This window comes from Phalacrocorax aristotelis, chromosome 17 (assembly GCF_949628215.1).
Source record: "Phalacrocorax aristotelis chromosome 17, bGulAri2.1, whole genome shotgun sequence".
In the NCBI taxonomy this organism is placed as follows: Eukaryota; Metazoa; Chordata; class Aves; order Suliformes; family Phalacrocoracidae; genus Phalacrocorax; species Phalacrocorax aristotelis.
In genome coordinates, this window is record NC_134292.1 from 2517682 (window position 1) to 2532726 (window position 15045).

The 15045-nt window shown below is 54.8% G+C and overlaps 1 protein-coding gene across 1 annotated transcript in view; it reads left to right on the forward strand.

Annotated features, from left to right (window-relative positions):
* Window positions 1-15045, forward strand: part of ARRDC1 (arrestin domain containing 1) — a 41318-nt gene that overhangs the window by 14983 nt on the left and 11290 nt on the right. Inside the window, exon 2 of the mRNA XM_075111874.1 lies at window positions 3937-4047. Within this exon, the coding sequence (XP_074967975.1) occupies window positions 3937-4047 (111 nt within the window). The remainder of the gene's footprint in view (window positions 1-3936; window positions 4048-15045) is intronic.

The following is a 15045-nucleotide window of genomic DNA, read 5'->3' on the forward strand; positions in this document are numbered from 1 at the left end:
TTTTCTTATTTGCTCTATCTGCAGCTTGGCACGGAGATGCCTGGAAGGGAGGCCTTGGAAAGGCTCAGACTGTGCATTTCACTTCCTGATAGTCAGGCTGACAAGCTTTGCACCTCAGGTGGCTGCAGTTGCAGGAGCTCTGATGGTGCCAGTTTGCCAGACCTGTCCTGCTGATGCCGTTTTTAGCTTGCAGCTGCCCCCAGTGCCACATGCCCAAGTGGTGCCTGTCACTGCCCCGTGTCCCTCCTCCTGCTTGTGGGCAGGAGCCCACACGTGACAGCCCAGCCCTGACAGTATCTTCCTCTGCCCATGGGATGCTTGTGGAGAGGCTGATTTCATGGTTAGCTGCTCCAAAACCTGGTTAGGAATAAGATAAATGGTTTGACCTGTTGAACCAGGTGCTTCTGAAACCTCCTGGATAACCTGAGGGGAACGAGAGCCCTGCAGCTGCCACGCTTTCCTGCTGTGGCTGTGGGGATGAAATGGAGGGGGTCTCCCTGGATGCCCTGGACCCGCTGCTCCCAGTGTTGCCCACCCTGTGGGGGCCTGGGGATCTGCTGGTTCCTCCAGGAGCCTGGGGAATACGCTGGCACACATAATCCCTGTATCCAGTCATAGCCCTGCTCCCAGCCGTGGGGCAATGCAATTGCTCAGAGCTGTTGTCCATACCGTTTCTCCCCCAGTGAGGCGGGGGCTCACGTTTCTGGAGTAGGTTTGGAGAAGATGCTCCATAACAAATCCTCTCCTCCTTGAACTGCTCTGAGTCTTGTCCTTGTCTTACATCTGGTGACTTGGGGCACCTGGTAATGGTATGCTGACAACTTTGGAGAGTGGAGAGGGTATGAAAGAGAGCTTGTCCACTGCTGTGAAACTGCCTTCAAGCTTTTTGGATTGAAGTGTTGCTTTCTGCCCCTTCAGTTGCCCTCACGCACCTAGAATGGCAGCCCCAGGGTGTATGAGATGGTCAGGAACGTGGCTGGAGAGGGCTGCCCTCAGTGGGGACACAGGACTGGGAGGCTGAGAGCCCCAGAGCTCTCCCCCAAGGAACCATCCTTTGTAGGTAGAAGCTGGCTGTAGCCACACCAGTTTGGGATGTTGGTGGTTAATTGAGAAGCCTTGGAGCCGACAGCTCCTGTGCCTTTGATGGAGAAGCAGTGAGACTTTTAGACACCGTCTGATTTCAGCCCTAATGGTGGGTTATAGTGGGATCCACCATCGCAGCAGGGACCACCAGCCAAGGGTTGGCTCTGAGTGTCAGGCTGCAAACCTACTGCCTTTGGTTGCTGAGTCTCTGTCTGCTGTGGGAAGGGAGATGGGCCATAGTGTGTGTGTGTTGAACATGCCCACCCACCCACCTTCCAGGAACAGGAGTGCCTCAGCTCTGCAATGCAGCAAGCAGGCTTGAATTAAAGACCATCATCCCCTTATCTGGGTGTTGCAACAGATGGTGGTGATCTATAAACTTCTGTGGGAAAGGGAGGCTGAGGGGGAGCCTGTTCAGGGGCTGTTGCTCCCGAAGGATGTGAATGTTCTTCAGTTCTTGGTTGGGCTTTTCTCGCTCGCATCTCCCATGTGAAAATGTGGGAGTGGAGCATTTGAGCCTGGGCTTGATCTGAGTTGAGCCATCCGAGTTATCTGGGCGAACTTGGGGCAGAGCAGGCTTGACGTGAGCCCAGAGACGTGGCAGTACGTGCAAGGTGGGAGTATGAGAGCTGGTACCAACCCCTGGGTACGCAGAATGTCACCCTGCTAAAACCACTCCCTGCTCCTGATGCTGAACCTGCTATGTGGTTTTGGCTCTGCCACCTGGCAAAAGAGAGGATTGGATATCACCTGGGGGTGTGCAGGGGGGTTCAGTGTCATGGCTTGCTTTGGGGAGGGGACCTGTGTCAGCTCAGACCAGGTGTGCTATGTGCCGTGGTGCAGGCAGCTCCCATTGCAGGCCACGCTCTCCTGTTCATCCGCTGCCTCGGAAGTGCCAATGCCCACTGCAGACACAAACAAGCGAGCCGATGTGTTGGCCTTGCTGCTATATTGATGTTTGTTTAATGAGAGTTGGCATCTGGAGCTGCCTTGCCCTTGAGTATAAAACAGCCCTTGGATCGGCCCTTGTGTTAAAAGTCATGATCAGGCTGTGAAGATCTTGCAGCAGGTCTGGTGGGGGTTCTTCATTGTGGGATTAGAGAGTTTAAGCCCTGAGGAGCCCGTTCCACCTGAATGCATGCAGCAAAGCACAGGTAAAGGGGCTGGGGCAAGAACTGTGCATTCCCTCTGCAGAGAGGTCTGGGTTTGGGGGTTTCTTTCTACCCTGTCTTGAGTCAATGTGGAGGACATGGTCATGCTGGCAAGGTGGGCACTCTGGCGAGCTGTTTGACGTGGTTGCAAGCAGTATTCATTACTTGCAGCCCTCAGTGTTTGGGTAGGTGGGTGGAGGCGGTGAGATCAGCGTGGCTGAGAAGGCTTGCGGAGTGGGGAGGGGGAGAGCTCTTAAGGCAACGCAGATTGGCCACCTGCCTCACAGGGAGATGCTTCCTGTGAGACATGGCTTGAATACAGGGCAGCAGATGGGTGAAACGGGAAAAGAGTCTGTCTGGTAGTTCCTGCAGCCTTCCTGCTAGCAGAACTATTCACCTGACAAATTCAGTGATGGGGTTCTGTGGGATCCATTAAAGTGCTGCAAAACCTGGTGAGTATCAGGACAGGAGATGCTCAGGCTGGGAAAACCCTGAAGGTCCTGTTTGTGCCGCAAATAGGTCTTTTTGCATCCCCCCTGTGTGGGGGTAGCACTGCAGGTTATCATCTGCTGTGCCACGAGGCCAGTCCTGTCACGTTTGTCTGTCTCTGGTCCAGTGTCAACATCAGAGCCTTATTTCAACCTGCTGCAAATTGGCCAAGACTAACTGAAAATGTCTTGTGGGTAGCTCTTCTAAAAGCCACGTGGCCCTTCTGGAAGCCACAGTGCAGAGCAAGCTCTGGGGTGACTTTCCCAAGGCAAGGCACAAACATGGCTCAAGTTCCTCTCCTTGCTTTGGGAAGTTCAAGTGGCATCTCAGATGCTTCCAGACCTTGCTGCGTGGCTTTGCTGTGAGCCCTGTGTCTCTAACAAGAGTCGGAAGCCACTTAGAGTGGTCTCTGGCTGCTGAGAAGCAACATGCTTATCAAATATGATCAGAAGTCTTGATGCAGGACAAGCGTTAAGGGGCAAAGTGCTTCTGCTGTACGTTGTTGAAGTAGAGACCAACCCTAGGACACTGGGGCAGGCTTCCAGGGACTGGGGATGTCCGTGAGGGTGGGTGGGCTGTGAACTCAAGCAGCAGCTGGGCTTGTTCATGCTGTGCTGGAGGGGCCAGCTCTCTGCTGCTGCTGCAGACAGGACAGTACACCTTGTTTAGCTGGCTAATGGGCTCGTGCTGAACATGTCTCTCCTCCCAGGGCTGGTGGGATGCCTGGCTCTGTGTGGGGTGGGAGGCAGCACAGCCCTCTGCGGCTCATCCCTGTCCAGACAGGGACATCTGAGTGTATAGGAGAGCATTGCTGTCACAAAGGTCTCTGCTGTCAGCCTGAGGGCAGGGGATGTGCACATATTGGGAGGGGATATTGGTTCATTTGGGAGAAAACTAGAGAGAGGGTTGCCTCTCAGGGAGCTGAAATCACTGCTGTTAAGGGTTTATGCAGTCCAAGGAGGGCCAGCACGAGGACTTCAGTGGTGATAACAGCTGGGAATAGCACTGGGGTAGCAAGGAGTGTGCTATAGTGCTGAGAGTAAGGGGGAAATGTGCTTCTGAAATGAAAGCTTGACCCAATTCCTTTGCTCCATTTTTCCACCCTGTGTGTGTGTTCACACTCCTGCACAAGCCCACATACAGTAACTGAAGCAAGTCTGAACATGAGGTTTTGCTTTCTTCCAGTGCTCATGTGTGTGCTCTCTCTCAACAGCCATCAAGGTGAGCTGTGTTGGATCCTGTGGGGTGTCTAACAAGATCAATGACACAGCATGGACTGTGGAGGAGCAGTACTTCAACAGCACACTGTCTCTGGCAGACAAAGGTAAGGTCCACAGCGACGTGGTGGAGATCTATGATTCGAGATGGTCTACAGAAATGTATCACCAAGACTTCAGCATCTTCTCCATGTGAAATACCCCTTCCAGGCTGCCTTAGCCTGTGCACAGAGGATGGGAGCCAATATTAGAGACTACAAGAGCTTAGAAGCAGCTGTGCAGAGAGGCATCCTGAATAGCTGCAGAAATTGGCAGCCACCCTGCAAACACTGCTTGCATACTCTGGCCCTGGTCTGCCTGAAACAGGGCTGTCAGCAGTGGCTTTGCTGTTTCAAGGCCCTGTGGGTTCACCCTGCTCTGCTTCCTATGTGTGTTGTCTATGATGGTCGCAAAGCACTGATTAAAGCTGATCAACAGAAGCTAGTTGCAGGCCAGGAGTAGTTTGCATGGAAAGGGATGTGGAGGTGTCACTTGTCTGCCAAGAGAAATGTTGAGAGCATGGCAGGAACAGCCTAGGATGGTTACTGCCACACCCCCTGCAAGCCAAGATGCCCAGAGATAGCGACGGGGTTGTATTATCCTGTGGGGTAAAGTGACACCAGCAGCCTCTGGGGAATCTGGGCTCAAATGAATGCTGCCTTTCTGCTGTTAAATAGGTCAGCCTTACCACAAATAATTCATACTGTGCCCTGGCTCCTGTTGAAATCAAGATGTGCCAGTATTCACCTGCTGAAGGCAGTGGCTGTTGCAGTAAATGTAGCATGGCCCAGGCTAGCAGGAGCTCAGCTCTCTGATGCTGTTTATCTAATAACAGGAAATGGGTAAAACTGAAGTGGCAGTTTCTGCTAGCTCAGCAATTTTTCAAGCAGAGCTTTTAGCATTGAGGGGAGACTGACCTCATCCTCACAGCAACTGGAGAGAGTGCTGCTTGCTCCCAGGTCCTGGAGAAGGGAGACAGCTGCCTGGCTTGCCCCTTAGTTTGGCTCATAGCCCAGGGGCTGCAGTTGGAGGTAAACTGCCTGGAAGGGCAATGAGAAATGTTCCTGCCTGATTTTTGGATGCGGTGCTGAGCACAGCTGTGAATATTGGGGTAGCAAAATCCCAGAGGCTTTATAAGGTGCTGCGGGCCATTTTGCTTAGGTGAGCTGGGAGCTGGAGGCTGCAAACGTTTGTGGACTTCTGGAGAGGTTTAAACCTGCAACTGCACTGAAAAATGCACCTTCCAACTTTTGTTTCTAATAGTTAATGATACAAGGGAGAGCTGTGACATTGTGGTTGGTTCTGTCCTGGTGAAGCTGAGCAGTGCCCAAAGGCCACCAGGAGGTAGGAGTGGGAAGAGGTGGGTGTGCTGTTTGCTGGTTTTGCTGCCCCTGGGAGATTTTGATAGCTGCCGTGGCAGTTGGCTCTTGTGAGGTTGCCCTTGGGAGCCATCTCCTTGATAACTAGGACTAATGTGGACTGGGAAGGATGAAAGGAAAATACATTGATGGCTACACATTTTCATGGCTCTGAATCGTCCCCTTTGAAGGTCTGAATTCCAAAGACAGCCAAAATTTGGTATTCCCAGTTTATAAACTGTTTGTGGAAAGCCCTAGTCTTCTGGCTCTTAATTTTCTGGGCCCCAGCCCTTGTGTCTTGCCCAGTGTAGTGCTGCTATCTGCAACCACCAGTATTGCAGACTCTGCCAGACTGAGACCTGAGCCGGCGCCTGGGGCTGGGGCGCAGGGCTGGGCTGCTCCCTCTGTGCTGGAGCCAGTGATGGAGCTGGCGGCTGCCCAGCTGCATGCCTGGGGGGGTGATCAGGACAAAACAGGCCAGCTGAAGTCTTCCAGAGCTACCGCAGCTCCAGGCAAGTGAGGCAAGAAATCGTAGCACATGACTTATTAGAGACATAATGAATTGAAGGGAAAATCTGTCCTGTAGGACACCAGAGTCCTGCACTCGAAAGCTGAGGTGTGTTGTTGTGGTGTTACTGTCCTGTCTTGCAGAGATGCAGTAGGATTATGGAGAAAAGCCTGGCCCCAGCTACCAGCAATCGATCTGGAGCGGCATGCCCAGCACTTAGAGTCACTGATCTGTGCTCTTCTGCTTTTTGTGTCAACGTAGACACAGCCGCTGGGAGCTCTCAGCCTCTGGCTTCCAGCTGCAGGGAAGCAGATACGGAGAGGGTAGGCAGTCCCTGCGTGTGGGATCACAGCCAGGGGCAGCGCTTGTGAGCCGTTTGCTCTTTGTGCAACTGGTACAAGCTCAGGAGTTACTGTCCTGGACTTGCCGTGTTAGTCCCATGCCCTTCTTCCCATGCCCTGAGGATGCAGGGGAGCGAGTGATGGGCCGTGGGTGAGAGAGGGCAGTGTCGATGCTGCCTCTGGACCTGAGTCTGCGACCAGAGACAGCTTTGAAACTGTCCCTTGCAAGTGCTGTGCTGGCCTGAGCGGATATGGAAACAAAAGCCCTGGGGGCTGGCATCGCTCCAGCCTGCGGCACGGGGAAGCAAGATAACTGTCTGCTGTCACAGCCCTCGCTGTGACACTGATGCATGCCTGGGCCAGCAGAGCAGCAGGGAAGCTGGGCTGCTTCTGTGTGACTCTGCCTCTGCGCGTGCCTGTCTCTGCCTCCTCCAAGGGGGCCGCTGGCAGCGTGGCTTCCTTGCACGGCACAGCCCCGCAGGGAGGCAGCGGCAGGGGTTTGCAGTGGCCTCGTGGGCACGAGCAGCAGGGCAGGGCCTTGGTGCTGATTCAGCCACAGCATTTTTAGGCTCCCCAGGAATAGCTCTCAGCTGTGCCGACCTTTCCAGAACAGAGCGTGAAGGAGCTTCAGAAAGATGGATGGACCATCATCAAAAGCAAAGCTGACCCTTTCCCTGCGACTCTGGACAAGAGTGTTCGGCAGGGGTGGGCCGCTCCAGTGTCTGGCAGCGAAGCAGTTTGAGGTGCAGCTGCCTCTGGGGAGACACACCCAGCACTCATGGGTGCTCCTTGGGGTGCCTCCATGCAGGTCTGATGCATGGCTGGGAGGCCTTGTGCTCCTGGGGCAGAGGGTGTTGAGCTGGGCCACGCTCTCCGATGGGTGATAGCAGGAGCCCCGGGTATGGGTGAGGTAAGGGAGTCAGAAGTGTTCCTGAGCAAGGACCCCCAAAGGAGCACGGGGCCAGCCCAGCCGCGGGCACACACCACCAGCGTGCAACTCCTTCCCTGGCCAACATCGGACAGCCGCAGGCAAGAAGTGGCGAGCACCACGAGCAAAGGTTACGGCGGCTGCGGACAAATACTGCGGTGGTGTATGGGATGGTCCTGCCATGTGTGTAAAAACACACAGAAACCCCCTGGGGGAAATACGTGCCTATTCCTTCGCGTGAGGGCTGGCTGTGCCCACCCTTCCTTCTCACACCCTGAAAACCAAACGGCAGGAGGGAGGGCAGGGACCATGGGAGGCCCCATGCCTCAGGTGGAGGGGCTGCCTTTCTGCGGTGCTGCAAGAGCGTCTTAGCCGCAAAGGGGGATGCCTCCTCCCAGCAGCACAAATGGAAATGAGTGGAGGAAGGAAGGGAATTTGCTTCTGCCTTGGAGGACTCTTCTGTTCCTGTGTTCCTCCCCTTACAGCAATGCTGTTACCTCTTGTTTTTGGACCTGTGCATTACCAAAAAGAAAAAAAGCAAGGAGGAGCAGCTTGTCCCTGCGTGGGGGAGCTGGCAGCCAGGCTGTGTCCTGGGACAGAGGGTGATGCCAGGCTACCTGCTGGCACCATCCCCAGCCCTTTTGCAGAGGCCTCATCCAGCCTGATAGCCTCGGCTTGGCTTGAGGGAGGATCCCAGGTGTCCGTCCCCAAGGCCATGCAGCCAAAGTCCCTGATGAGTGGCCTGTGCGCCAGCGGGGCCGCAGCAGTGCTGGCGCCTGGGGGGACGGTGCGGGGAGGCAGGCTCAGCCTGAAAAACAGTCTGCCTCACGCTCTCCCTTCCCACATTCTAAGCAGTAACTTTAAAAACCAGATCTGTGCTCTCTGAGGACACGTTGGGGGAAGGGGGAGAGGAGGTTTGCAAAACTATGGAGGCTTGGATTGCTCTTTAAGCATCTAAGAGCAACTCCGCGCTTCTCTGCCCACACACCTTCGCATTGAAATAAGTGAGGGGGCAGCTCATCCTCTGTAGCATCAGCTGTTGCTTGGATTACACGCTTTTTTTTTTTAAGGGTGTACATTGTATGAGAAAGGAGGCGGGCCCTGAAATAACCCAGATGCCCGCTTTGCAACGTAAGGCACTTATTTAAGGCACTGGCCTCATCCTTAATTTCCCCTCTCACTCCCTCCTTGGAGCAGCATCCAGGGTGTGGAGGGCTCAGCCTGGCCCCCAGAGCATCCGCAGGTTGGTGACCAGTGATTTTGCTGCAGAGGACCCTGCTCGTGTCTGTGCTGGCGTGGTGCTTGTCCCCGCTTGAGCAGTGCGGCATCGGTGCTCTGGGAAAGCCTCTCGCTGGGGCTGGCCAGGGCTGAGCAGGAGCTGGAGGCAGCGGGCACCCTGAGCTGCTGGGGGAGCTGGGAGATTGTGCAGGGTCTGTGCTGTAGCCTTGGCAGTCACACACAGGCCAGTGATTTAATGAACTTGGGCTCTTTACATAAAAGCCACTGGAAAGTGCTGAGCGTACCAACAGGTCTGGAGCCCCTTGCCTCCTCACTGTTCTGTTTGCTGGGCTGGGGAGGTCGTTTAGCCCATGGTGGCTCTCGGGGGAGGCTCATTATTTGCCTGCTGGAGGGGAGGTCAGGTGGGGATTTGCTTTTCCCACTTGGCCTGAGTTTGACTTGGACTTTGACTGCTGCTCCCTGGTGCTGCTTTTTCTTGGGTCTTCTTTTGTAAAGAAATGCAATAGAGGTGGGGGGAACCTTACAAGTGTGGGGGGTGTTGGGTTTCTGTAGGTGTCAGCAGTGCAGGAGATCAAGTACAGTTGCAGCAAGTACAAAATAGCACTGCTTGTACCCGCTGCTCTTGGACAGAGAGATGCTTCTCTTGATTCAATATAATGGAGTAATTCAGCTCTGCGGAGGCCTCCCACTCTTCTCCCCCTCCCCTGCTGTAGCTCTGGCCCTATTCAGCGGAGAGGAGCTGGTCCATCGTCTGCCCGTACCCACACAGGGCTGTTTCCTTTGGACACCCTGCATCTCTGACTGAACACACAACTCTTGCCCTGTGGATGGGTTGTGCATGCAAAGGTAGACTACTTTTTTTAAATTCCCTTTAAATCCTCCTTGTACCTGAGTTGAACCCATGCAGGGAGCTGGCTGTAATTTCCAGCTGACCTTACATTTGGCAGCTTGTTAATTAGCTAGAAGGCGCTGCAGGGAATTCTTGGCTGCTCCACACGCTTCCTTTGCTGGCAGATTTTTTTGTACAAATTGCTAAAAAAGGGCAGCTGTGCATCACCTCTTCCCTGGGGTGGTTCTCTGCTGGCCTGGCACGCCACCTTCACAGCCAACAGTCCACAGAGGGTGAAGATCCTGACTTCCATCTGAATTTAAAAAAGCCTAGTGACCTGACTAAGCAGGTATTAAGAGACTTAGGTCTCTCCTTCTGTGCTCAGGAATCACTCTGAGCAGGAGGGGATTGAAGCAGCAGGACAGCCCTGTCTCACCTGGACAACTCCTGGCCAGCTGAGAGCAGGAGGGTGCCTGTGGGCAGTGGGGAGCCGTTAAGGAGGCACTTGTGCCAGCTCCTGGCCACGCTGTGCTGCTGGGTTCAGGAGCAGTAACTGCAGGTTTGGCCCGGGAAAGCCACGTGGAAGGAGCTGCAATTGCCTTGGGTCACAGCAGCTTCCTCAGCACTTCCCAATTTCTTGCCTCAATAGATCACTGTTAATCCTCAGAGGTTTTTTGCAGCATTGCCATACCGCCAGATCCTGCTAATTCATTGCAAATGTCACTGAGAACTGCTGACACAGAGATTGTAAGTGGCGGAGCCCTAGCCTCAGTGCTGGGCTTTCTGGTGTGTGTTCTTCCTCAGTCTCAACCTCCCGTGTTACAGAAAGGTTTATCTTGGCAGCATTAACCGTACCAGGGTGTTGGAGGTTGTTCCTACTGTGTGTTTGCATGCATACAAATCCAACACGAAGTTGCTGCTTTGAATGGGAGCTTGGAGCCTGCTGGGGACTGTGCTCCCATCCCGCCGGTACGGCAGCTCTGCTCGGCTGAAGTGCTGTCGGTAGCAGAAGAGCTCTTGTTTGACCAAAACTAAGCTAAGCTAAATGCTGAGTCTTCCCCTGGCAGGTCTGGCTATTGCTTGCTGGCAGGTTGCTTTTCTGGCTGTCAGCTGCTCCCTCTGAGGCACCTGTGTCTGCTGCAGGGATGGCACGAGCAAATGTGTGCGTTTTGCCCTCATTTGTTGCAGTTTGTAATCCTGTGTATTAGCTTAATCCACCAGAGACTGAGTTGGAGTCCTCGCACTAAAGCTGCAATGGCCCAGCATCGACTGAAGTGCCTTGGCACAGACAAAATTAATGCTTCCCATCTGATGGCTCTTATACAGCCTCCTGTGAGCTGAAAGAGCTCTGACCTTCTTGCTTATGTCTAATATTCAATTTTCTGGGCTGCAAAGGTTGATGAAGAGAGACAGGAGGGCAGGGGCGAGCAGGGTGCTGGCTGTCAGGACTGCAGCAAGAGTGATGGTTCTTCCAGTAGCTGGGGAACTGGTATCCTGTAGCACAGCGTAGAGGAGGGGCTGCCAGTTTCTCTGCCCAAAAGTGGAAAATGCAAACCTGCTGCTTTGCTGCTGTCTTCCTGGAGAGCCTTGAGAGGAGAGTACCCAAGCTGTGCATCAGCAGCACTGGTATCGATCTAACTCAGCGCCTTTGGAGGAGCTCGCCTTCCCCAGGGCAGTAGGAGGACTGTTTTTAGGCAGCAGGAAGACTATATTGCTACAAGTGATGGCAGGGGGACCAGCAGGTACCAGGTACCTTTCTGTGCTATGTGATTCGGCCAGCACAGTTAATGTATCACTCGCTAAGTAGCCAGAGAGAAATTGCCATATGGCCCGGCCTGCTGTTCCTTTACTAAAAGAACAAGAAATATGTGTACTCCAAAGGCGCAGCTTGTTCCCGCACTGTTATCTGTGTGTAGAGCAGGAGGGAGCAGGGCCATTGCCAGCTGCTTGGCGGGTACCAGCCTGGAGAGCTGGAGGTCAGGGCAAGAGCCCTGTTTCGTCTGCTCCCTGGCTCCTGTGCCTGGGGTGCAGGGACACCTTCCAGGCTCGTAGTTGTGGCTACAGAGCAAATAGCATTGTGCTCTTTGGAGGATGGAGGGAGCGATACACAGAATATTAATCTCTTTCGCCCTTGTCTAGCTGTGGTTGGAGCCTAGTGAGGCGGAGGTGTGTGTTGTGCCATGTGCTGTGGTTGCACGGCCCTGTAGCCTGCTGTGTGCTCAGACGTCTGGGTTGTCTCTCCCAGCACGCCAGAGTGTGAGATTTCACATGAATGAGTAATAAAGCTCGGCTGAGTCTTGTTGTGTTTGTGCATCAGTGACCAAGACCTCTCCCAGCCCTCTTCTGGCTTCTCTCCAATGCCTTCCCCCACTGGCACCAACCTGGAGGTCCTGGCTTTGTCGGGGTGGCAATCAGCCTTGCAGAGAGATGGCTGTGACCGCCTGCGGCTTCCAGCTCCCAGGGATGGAGATGCAGGGGCTAGGGGAGCTGATCTGAGAGGAGGCGTTTGGCAGACGTCCCTGCAGTGGCAGCGGTTTGAACGTGCTGCCCAGGCAGATCTGGCCCCACCGGTGCTGTAAGACTGGTCTGTTCGCATGGGTCACTAACCGAGAAAGCTGCAGAACATCCCTGGGAAGCCCTGGCAGGACACAGCAGGTAGGGCTTAGTGTCCTTGTTTGTGTGGTTGGTGCCTCTGGAACCCCAGCCCTGCCCTGCTCTCATGCTGGAGCTGAGGCTGCCAGAGGACCTTTCCCAGCCCTTGGCTGGCTGCTGGCAGGGCAGCGTGTGGGCAAGCAGCTTCCCCTCGGTCTCGGAGGGACAATGGCTTTGAAGGGCTGGTGACTTCTTCCAGCTGCCAGCGTCGCCAGGGCAGGGGCCTGGCAGCACTGGCCAGGGGTGCTGCGCTGCTCAGAAGAGTCCAAACCCTTTCAGCACCCGAGCTGTGGTGGAGTAAGCTTGACTTAGATCATTTGTTTAGCAGCGTAAATACAGACATGGGGTCATTTCATCCACACATGCCTATGACAGTGTCCTGTTTTCCCATGTGGCTGTGCAGTGGTATGTTGGTTTGCAGCGAGTCCGGAGGAACCTTTGTGGATCAAGGCAGAGCTGTCTGTGGGGAGAGAACGGTGCGTCCAGCAGCTGGGTGGGCTCAGAGGCATGGTCAGTTTGAGCTTTGCACGGGAAACCGATTAATTCCTGTCCTTCCACTGCACATCAGCGTGACCATAGATGCCCCGAGTGCTGCGGGATGGCACTGCAGCACCAAGGTCTGTTGTGTTGTGTGGGGCTGGGCTCAGGGTTGCGCTCCACGTCGCTGGTGGTGCTTTGCAGGATCTGATCGCTCAGGGGAGCCCCAGCGGGCCCTGGCTGCGTCACCAGCTTACCTCCTGGGGGCCCAGCAGAGGACTTGGTGTCAGCCCTCTGCATCAAGGCGTTTCATTTCTGCACATGAGTCCTGCCATGCCTTGTCCACATCCGCTGGTACAAGTGAAACAGTGAACATCCTGTCCCAGCATGTCCCAGCATGGAGTGGCTGAGCTGTGAATGGGAGAGTCCATTTGCTTCCAGACGAAGGTCTGCTGGATTCAGGGAAATCTCCAAGGTCACTCTGCTTTGCATTGTAAGACGGCTCTTCTGTGCTGTTAGTTGTTGTTGCTGCTCCTGCTCTCTGTGTTTGTTTTTTTCTAGGCTGTCTGGGGCAGTGATTCCTTTCCCTCCAGGAATTTTTAGGGAGGATGTTTCAAAAGGCTGTGCAGGGGTGGCCAATCTCTGCTGGCTCGGCTGCTATCGGGAGGAAAGGCTGCTGCAGGTATGGCCCCACAGCAGAACCCTGCCAGTCCAGCTGCATCTGCTGCCTAATGACTTTCTCAAGGTATTTTTAGCTGCACATAAACTTCAGGAAAAGCTTTTTGCAGCTGAGCACACTGTGGTCTTTGTTCGGGCTTCTGGGAATGGGGAGGTAACGGCTCAGTGCGGCTGCAGTGGCTTGCGCAGCTCTTTCCCCTTGCAGTGTGTTTGCAAGCTGCTCAGGAGCATTGCAGCCTGCTGCGTGGGGCTGTTGGAGACCCCCTGAGCGATGCTGAACTCCTGCTGACCTGCTCTTGCCCGTGCAGTCTGCGGCTTGCTTTGGCAAAGCTTCTGGTTCAGGAGCAGCTCAGAGAGGAGCTTTCAGAAAGGGCTGCTCCTCCTGGGTATCCGCATGTCATGATGGCCATTAGAGGAAACCTTCTCACCTCTGCCTGCTGCCAACAACAGGCTCTGTTGCAAGGTCAACTTGCAGGTGGAATTAACACATTAAATGTCCTGGATCTTTACTTGAAGCCCTCAGGGCTGGAGGGACAGGAGCAGTGAGTGGCTTCCCACGAGCTATGTGTCCCCCTTGCTGCTTGGATGCTGGTGGTGTACAGTGGATGCAGCTGGGCAGGCAGAACAGCTCTGCGTGCTGTGTGTGATGCCACATCTCCCCTGCTGTGGTCTGGGGGTCTTGCCAAGGCACGTGTGTGGCTAGTGGGGCACGTGTGGCCCCATCCTGCTGTTGCAGTGGCCGCACAGGATGGATGAGCGCTGCGAGTGTGCCTTGCAGGGTGCTGAGATGGCTTTTGCTGCTGTTTCCCATGTGAGAGATACCTGGGTGCCCTGCCCATGCTCACAGAATGGGCTTAGGCAAGGGAAACTAGATTTTCCCTGTTATATCAAGACTAGTTGGCATTTGGAAATGGAAGCTCAGCCTTTAGGAGCAGAGTTGCCAGCAGGAGAGTTTGAAAGTAGTTGCCACCTCCCTTCCCACTGTAAAGTAAGGGGGGCTCGGCTTGGGACTCAGCAACTTTCCACTTGCCAAAGGCACCAAATATGTGGCAAAAGACTGAAATAGTTTTGTAATCCCAGGCAAGTTGTCCATGGAGCCTCCACTGTGGCCATGCCGGAGGAGCTCCTTCTAGGAGGGGCAAGCAGGAGCCCAGGGAGCAACTTGGTCTGGGGTTACTGCTAAATATCTGCCTCTCCTGCTTGCAGCAGAGGCAGGCAGGACCTGTGCTTCCCTGTGGTCTCCGCTGCCTTGTCGCTCTGCCAGGCGCTCTGGGTCGTGCCCATGCTTTCACGGGAGTCTCCTGTCTTGGTCAGGATCGTCTGTTTTTTTTTCTTCATCTATTTTTACTAACTCTTGTCCCTGAAATAGCTCTGGCACTGAACTCCCGCACCCCTTCCACTTTCCTTGCCAGTGGGCTCCTCGAAAAGCCTGTTCTGGGCTGCCGGGGCTCCTACAGCTGGGGTTGGGGGTCCCCAGGCAGGTGGGGCTGAGGACTCTGCTGCCCTTCGTAGCCCCTCCACCACTGACCTGCCCAAACAGCCTCCACGCTGGCAATGAGGGCACGAAATGCAGGTGTTCAGCTGGAAGTCGGCGCTCTGTGAGCGGCCGGCTGTTCATTAGGTGTGCTAGCAAACGAAGCTGCGTGGGGTGGTGTCTGCTCCTGTGGGTATGACCTGGGTGCTTGGCCCAGCCTGCTGGAAAATTACCTGTATGTGGAGGGTCTCAGGGATGGTATAAAGATGCTTCTCTTTCTTTGGGGGAAGGAGAGCAAGGGCTGGAAAGAGCAGGTCTCAAAACAAGAGCTACTGCTAATTGCCTGCAGCATCTCTCTGCTTAATGGAGTGGAGAATAGAGCTCGCTGCGTTTCCCCGGCTCCCTGCTTGGCACAGGGCTCAGGTCTGGGCTCTCGTGGCTGCGAGCCAAGCACTGCTGTGATGCCCTCGGTCTGCATGAGCTGCAGCGGGGCACAACTTCAGTCTGGGGTAGCTGGTTTTGGAACTCGTCCCCGGCTGTGAAGAGCAGGAATGGCCTTTTCCAGCCCTGGTGGGCAGCTTG